Here is a 7,903-nt window from a genome sequence, read left to right as displayed (position 1 = left end):
AAAAGACTGCTCAGGGAGTTTGCAACATTAGATCAGCCATCACCACCCAGCGGGCGCCAAACGGGTCCCCTCCCTCCGACGGAGGCCGGTTACCATGGCAACTAGGTTCGGGCGGAAGTGGCTCGGAAGACTGACTCTCACTAATCAGGTGACTCTACTGCCTCCTGCACGTGACAACAGAGCCCAGGCGCGCTTTCTACCTAATCAGACCCCGCCCCTCTGTCCCCTTACTGACAACTGACACCCACCTAGAGCAATGGCCTTTGCGGATCGGCCAGGAGACCCCGCCCTGTAGTACTGAGAGAACCAATTAGACTGGGAAAAAAAGAAGCAACGCCCCAGGTTTCACCCGGGTTTGACAGACGCGATTTAGGCCATCCCCGGGTCCCTCCGCCCCGAGCCCATTCCGGCCGGCGATGGACAGACCTTTTGCCCAATAGTACGTCCCTTGTCTGGCTTTGGGTCCCGCCCCCGTAGCAGCCGAACCAATGAACAAGCCAGGTCTCGGCGGGGTGGTGGGGTTGCGCTGCGGTAATATGGCTCTTCCTTAGCCAGCGGCGGTGGCAGCCGGAGGTTGGGTAGAACACTCCTGTCTCTCGGGTGGCGGGTTTCTCTGCTGCAGGGACTCGGCGGGTCGAGGATAGGCGGTGGTGGCGGATGCCGGAGGAACGCGGGCCCCGCCGCTTGGCGGCCCTTGGGTCAAGATGAGCGCCTCGGCGTCGGTCGGGGGCCCGGTCCCCCCGCCGCCCCCGGGCCCGGCCGCTTCGCTGCCACCCGGTTCTGCCGCGCGGGCCCTGCATGTGGAGCTGCCCTCTCAGCAGGTAACCCCGCAGGCTCGCGGCGCTCGGCGGGGCGGGGGGGGGGCGGCGGCGGAGGAGGCCGGAGAGGAGAGCCAGTGGGCGGCGGGGGGACCCTGTGCCAGCCAGGAGACCCGGAGAAGTGCCCGGGGAGAGCTCGGGGGACCGAGGACCTAAAGCTTGTGAGGGGAGGGAGCCAGCGATGGCCGAAGCTCTGGGAGATCCCCGAGCCCCGGGAGAGATCCCGTTACTGGAGACCGGCTGCAAAGAGACTGGAAGAGTCCCAGTGGAACTCCCTGGGGGCCCCGGCCTGAGTCCGCCTCTCCCCAGCTGGGGGTTGGGGGAGGCTGGGGATTCCCCTGCGCGGACCGTCCTCCTTATCCCTCCGGGGAAGGGACCCGGGGAAGCCCGGGTGTCCCATGAGAGACGCGGAAAGCGCATTTCCTTTCTCAAGCCATTTGCGGAGAAACCAGTTAGTACTCTTTCTTAGGGGAGAACTTGAGGAGTCTATGGTTTCTAGCGTTTAGTTTTAATCTCCTTGTTATGAAGTACTCCCCTCAGCTTCCCAGGAGAAATCCTTTGGGACTTTGGGGTTTTCGTCCTAATTCTCAGACTCCCCCCCGCCCCCGCCCCCCCCCCCCCCCCCCCCCCGCCAAGGATCGCATTTGAGCAATTTAGGGGCGGCACTTTCCTACTTCATTCCCTCAAATAACTCCGTGAAAGCAGGATTTGATGTATCTATTTGTGTCTTCCCCAATCCCTTAGCGGGGGCTTTGAGGGCGTCTCGGGGTCCACATTGTAAGGGGATAATAGAGAACACTGGGGATCTGACATAATTCTTTGTATCAGCCGTATATGTGACGGTACTTCTTCCCTCCACCACTCCCTTGCCCTTGAAGTACCTGTCACCCACTTGCATTCCTCCAAGGAGAGGACCTAGGAAAAACCATCAGCCACTGGGAGTTTACAGCGTAGGATTTGTGCAAAGTGCTCGACAGCCGGTAGTTTATTTCATCCTGACAGCTCTGTGAGATCGCTATTTTTATGATTTCCCATTTTGTAGTTTAGCAGACTGAGGCTTAAAGATCTAAAATCGCCCAGAGCCTTGCAGTTAGTTAGGAAGGACTGTGGCTAGGTTTCACACTCTTGCCTCTGACCCTGTAGCCTGTGCCCATGGTTGGTATGTTTGACCCTGGAGCAGCTACCTTCATGCAGAATGGAGCACCTTCCTTTATCCTTCCTTCAACTTTATATCCTTGCTTTAGTACTTAGGAAAGGTTTTTCAAGAAGAAAGCAGAGTTTGGGGCAGGGAGTGGGTGGGAAATGGGATGGATGTGAATGCAGTAGAGGGGATCCTAAAGCGGAGAGCTGGACCGGGGATGGTAGCTACAGTGGCCAGTGAGCTGAATTGTGTGCAGAAGCAGGCCTTTTTTATGTGGTAGAAGAGGATTTAAAGATGGGGTTTGCATGTGCCCTAGTTTTGTGGTGCTGTTGGGAAGCTCGTTGTTGGAGAATATTAGGAGTTTGAGGGTAGTGAGGTTTGGATTGTATTTATGAGGTCCTGGGAGGGAGTATGAGTCTGGTATGGGAGACCAGCCTCTGGAATGAGCATGAATTTTCATGTGTTTGGGGAGGGGGATTGTAAGGATGGATACTGAGAGAGGCGATGATGGGCACTGTTGCAAGCAGCCTGGAGAAATCCTAAGGAGGCGAGGGCCAAGAGGGGTTTAGTTTGGGGGAGTTTGGGAAAATGCGGGATTAAGAAAGAGCATCGTTTGTTTCATAGAATGCATTCTCTAATAACAGTTCACAGTTTAAAATTGGGGGCAATAATTCAAACTGCCCATGGAATAAATTTAACTGCATTTGTAAGCCTTTGTCAGATTTTGGATTTGTGCCGAGGGATATATGGTGGCTTAAGTGTTCAACTGAAGGCTGTATGAGCTCTGAGTATGGTATTTACAGCTTTCTGGGGGTGTCATCCTTCTTGAATTCTTGGAAGGTAGCCTATGTAACTAAAATACTTTTACTTTTGCAATTGACATTCATTTAGCTCTGTGGGTCAAAGTGTTCAGCTTTTTAGGGTATGAATAAATAACATTTAAAAAATAAATTTTTTGTGAAAAAAAAACATTTTTTGGTGCAAGTGTTAACTGTATAAACTGCACTTGGATTACTTAGTACACACACGATGAATTGTCACAGAGTGAACACAGTTATATAACCATTACCCAGATTAAGAAATACAAAATTATTAGCATTCCAGCAGCCCCCCTTATGTTCTCTCCCATCTCTACCTTTTCTTTCTCTCCAGAGGAACCACAATTCTGATTTCTAACAAGAGATCAGTTTTTGCCTATTCTTGAACCGTGTATAAATGGAGTCATGCAAAATACAGCTTTTTGTGTCTGGTTTCCTTTGCTCAAAATTGTTTGTGAGCATCATAGGATGTGTGTGTGTATAAAACTTTTTTCTTTTAGCATTAATTCGTTGTCCGTTTTTTTTTTTTTTCTTGCCTATGGCTTTTACGTCATTTAAAAGGTTTAGATAAATTGGAAATTCAGTTAATATCTTTCTTTTAAATAACCTTTGAGAATTAGGTCATTTTAATAAGATCTATGCTATTTGATAGGGTGTCAGTGTTTCAAAACAAGTAAACCTTGTTTTAGGATTTCTTTTGTAAAGTTGATTATCTCAAAGCACAGATTCAGTGGTTCCTCCAGCCCACTTCGTGGCATTGTCGACATTTTGAGTGGGTGGGTGAGTCTGTGAGATGTTGAGCCACATCCATAGCTTCTACCCACAATATACTAGGAGTACCCGTCCAGTTATGACAATCCAAAATGTTTTCAGGTGGTGTCAAATGTCCCTTACGGGGGCAAAGTTACTCCTGGTTGAGAACCACTGTTCTAAGATATATTTTCATTTAGGCTAGAGAGTATTCCTGCTATTTTCTACTCATTTATTTCAGTCTTCATTAAGTCCTATTGATTCTAGTGGCTATAATGTTTAAAATGTTAATTTATTATATTAGTTCTAAAGCTATTGGAATCTTCTTCCTAACCTGCCTCCAGGGGAAAAGACTTATTTATTCTGCTCAAAGAAAGTTCACAAAACTATGTAGAAGACCTAACTTATTTTGTCTTATTTTAATCGACTTATCTTTAAGAAATAAGTTTAGGGAAGCCTAGGTGGCTCAGTCAGTTAAGCATTTGCCTTTCGCTCAGGTATGATCCCAGGATTCTGGGATCAAGTCCCCCTTTGGGCTCCTTGCTCAGCGAGGAGCCTTCTTCTCTCTCCACCTCTGTTGCTCCCTCTTGTATGTGCTCTCTCTCTCTTAATCTCTCTTTCTCTGACAAATAAATAAAAACTTTAAAAAAAAAGATAAAAAATGAAGTTTAGTTAAGGCCGTGTATGAGTAACTCGTCCATATGAATCTTTGTATGTATGAGTAACTGGTCCATAATTACCAACCTGACTGTGTCAAATGGTACTCCCACTTCATCTTTGGCTCCTATTGCTTCTGTATGATCTTACTTTAACTGTAATTTAAGCATGAACTAGTCACACATTTTGAAGACTGTTTTTGATCTTTAATTTTTGGTTGAGGTTTGTAATTAGTGAATATAAGCTCATCTGATGAATAACTTCCTTCACACCCTTAGATTTAGCAGTTTTGAAATAAAATGTTGTGTTTTGTGGTAGAGGCATTTAATATATCCTTCAAAGTTTAATTGAGAGCATTTCTTTCCTCCCCAAAGTCTTCTTCACTTGAGTATGACTTAATTACATTTCTTAGATACTCAGAGCTGGATGCTTTTTCCTGATTGTTTAGTGAGCCTTTCCAGAGGGCTACATATTCCTTTAAGAATTTGATAAAAGCTACAGACACTTTCCTTAGAAAATGCATTTACATACATAGACAATTTTACATGCAGTTTTGGTTCTCTTGAGCCATCTATACATGGAAGACCCCAGATTAAATAGTCCTAAACTGGTTTATTCCCCTCCTTAACAATTTTTTTTTTAGATTTACAATTTATTATTCTTTTAGACAGTTGTCCATGTCAGGGTATATACATCTACCACATTTTGCCTAATAATGTTCAGTTACCTTTATTTAATTCTTGGTAGCCTTTTGGATTATTTCCAATTTTCTCTATTACATTGTTGTAGTAAATATATCCATGTATGGTTATCTTTCTACACTTGTGCTGATAAATCTGTAGGATGAATTTTGAGCAGTGAAATCACTCACTCAAAGGAGATATATGTAAACTTAGATTGATACAATTTTTTTTTTTTTTTTTACTTTAGAAGGTACTAGCAGAGTGTTTCCCTAAAAGGACATACCCACTACAGTACTGCTACCAAATTATGACAGAATGTCTTTCTCCATATTTTGTCAACTTCGGGCTCAAAAGTTTTCTCAGTGTTTTCAAAAATGATTTTATGTATACAGATGTTATCTGTATGTGTTAATATATATAGAATATAATCACATAAGTTATAAATATATGACTATATATAACCTTCATATGTGTATATATGTATATATTTCTGTTATTTAAATTTGTATTTCTTTACTTATTAGTTATATTTTAATAGCTTCATTTATGGTATATAAAACATTATGTTAAGTACATGATCTCATTTGTCCTTACACAAACCTATGAATTTCATCTTTGCATAGCTTTATGTAGCATTTTAATTTCTTTTGTGAATTGCAGGTTTATTTATATCCTTGGCATTAATTTTTCTGATTGCTTGCTCATGTTTTTCATCGACTTGAGCATTTTTCTTGTCCTGTTTTTGTTTTTTGTTCTTTTTTTTTTTTAAGAAATTTATTTATTTATTTGACAGAGAGAGAGTGCAGGAGAGCACAGGCAGAGGGAGCGGTAGATGAGAGGGAGAAGAAGGCTCCCTTGTGTGGGGGTTGATGTAGGGCTCCATCCCAGGACCCTGGGATCATGACCTGAGCAGAAGGCAGCCTCTTAACCAACTGAGCCACCCAAGCATCCCTCTTGTCCTATTTTTGGAACAGGTGGACTGTATTAGTGCTATTAGCCTTTATCTCCCCTGAATTTTTTTTTAAGATTTTATTTATTTATTTGATAGAGAGAGATCACAAGTAGGCAGAGAGGCAGGCAGAGAGAGAGAAGGAAGCAGGCTTCCTGCTGAGCAGAGAGCCCGATGCGATGTGGGGCTTGATCCCAGGACCCTGGGATCATGACCTGAGCTGAAGGCAGAGGCTTTAACCCAATAAGCCACCCAGGTGCCCCGTCCCCTGAAATTTTTTATGTAGACCTTATTTTTCAGAATAGTTTTAGATTTACAGAAAAATTGAGAGGAAAAGATAGTACAGAAAACTCCCATATACTCTATACCCATTTCCCCCATTCTTAACGTCTTTGAGTAGTATGATACATTTGCTGTGATTCATGAACCAGTATTGACGTATTATTATTAACTGAAGTCCACAGTTTATTCAGATTTCCTTAGTTAAAAAAGTTGGGGTAAAATACACATAACATAAAATTTGCCATTTTAATAATTTTTAAGTGTACAACTCAGGGGCATTAAGTATATTCTCAGTGTTCATGCAGTCATTATCGGTATCTATTTCCAGTCATTTTCATCATCCCAAACAGATACTGTACCCATTAAACAGTAATTCCCCATTTTCCTCGTCCTCCAGCCCCAGGTAAACTCTGTTCTGCCCTCTGTCCTTATGAATTTGCTTGTTCTAAGTACTTGATATAAGTGGAATGATACAATATTCGTCCTTTTGTGTATGGCTTATTTTCAGCATAATGTTTCATTGTTTTTCTGTGTTGGAGCATGTATCAGAATTTCATTCCTTATATGGCTAAATAATACTCTATTGTATGTATATGCTGTATTTTTTTTTTTTTTTTAAGTAAACTGTATGCCCAGTATTGGGCTTGAACTCAGAACCCCGAGATCAAGAGTCCGTGCTCAACTGACTGAGTCAGCAGGGATCCTCTGTGTTTGTATATCCATTCGTCTGATAATGACCTTTTTTCTGTGCCAGGATACCATCCTGAAAGCACATTATATTTGTCCTATCTCCTTAGTCTCTTGGCTGTGACAGTTCTTCAGATTTTCCTTCCTCTTGATGACTGTGGCAGTTTTGAGTACTGGGTAGGTGTTTTGTGGGCTGTACCTGTATTGGAATTAGTCTTACGTTTTTTTTTTTTTTTTTTTTTTTTCCCCTCTATGATTAGACTGGGGTTTCTCTGCTATAAAGTTACTCTTTCCCACCCACCCTTCTGTGCTGTCCTCTTTGTTAAGGTAGTCCGTTTGCGCAGCCCACACTTACGGAGTGGGGATTCCTGTTCCCTCACCTTGACAGCAGAATATCTACATAAATTATTTGGAATTCTTCTGCATGGGAGGTTTATATCAGTAACCACTTTCTTTTACAGATGAGGAATCTAAGGCCTGGGTAACTTTTTCAAAGTCACACAGTGTCAACACAGGGACTGCAGTCAAGGTCTTTGATCCTGAGTTGCCGTGGGCAGCCATTCTTTGCAGATTGCTGGAGAAGCAGGAAGTTTTAAGTTACGTTAAGGTTCAGGACCATCATGCTTTGTGTGGTTTATTTCCCACAGCACGTGTATAAGCGCTGCTGCTGATGTAGTAGGAGCTGTATATTTTTATTTATTGATACATTATTTACTTATCTTTTTAAGGATTTATTTATTTATTTTAGAGAGTGAGTGGGTGTGCTTGTGGGGGTGGGGAGGAAGAGGGGAGAAGTAGAGAGAGCATCTCAAGCAGACTCCCCACTGAGTGCAGAGCCCAGTGCAGGGCTGGATCTCAACCACCTGAAATCATGACCTGAGCTGAAACCGAGAGCTGGGTGTTCACCTGACTGAGCCACCCAGGCGTGCCTATATTTTTATTTTTAAATTTTATTTCTATATGAAAATATCCTTTAAACAACTTTACAGCCTAAAGAGAAGAAGGAAATTGGATTGAAATACATACAAGAAAAAAAATAGTAGCGTAACACCAAAAAGCTTTATAAAGCCTAATTTGGCTGTACATGATATATATTTTCCCCTTATATGTTTATTAGA

At 43.1% G+C, this 7,903-nt stretch overlaps 1 protein-coding gene across 2 annotated transcripts in view; it reads left to right on the top strand.

The window, feature by feature from the left end:
* Positions 1-491: 491 nt before the first annotated feature.
* The window catches only part of UVRAG (UV radiation resistance associated), a 307,325-nt gene continuing 299,913 nt past the window's right edge, over positions 492-7,903 (top strand). For both annotated transcript variants that reach the window (XR_007120854.1, XM_047690725.1), the window contains exon 1: positions 492-821. Coding sequence is in view for 1 of the 2 variants with exons in the window: in XM_047690725.1 (XP_047546681.1) it covers positions 705-821 (117 nt within the window). In the remaining variant the exon portion in view is untranslated. The remainder of the gene's footprint in view (positions 822-7,903) is intronic.

Source organism: Lutra lutra, chromosome 10 (genome assembly GCF_902655055.1).
Source record: "Lutra lutra chromosome 10, mLutLut1.2, whole genome shotgun sequence".
NCBI classification, from domain to species: domain Eukaryota; kingdom Metazoa; phylum Chordata; class Mammalia; order Carnivora; family Mustelidae; genus Lutra; species Lutra lutra.
This window is presented reverse-complemented; position numbering and strand designations above follow the sequence as displayed.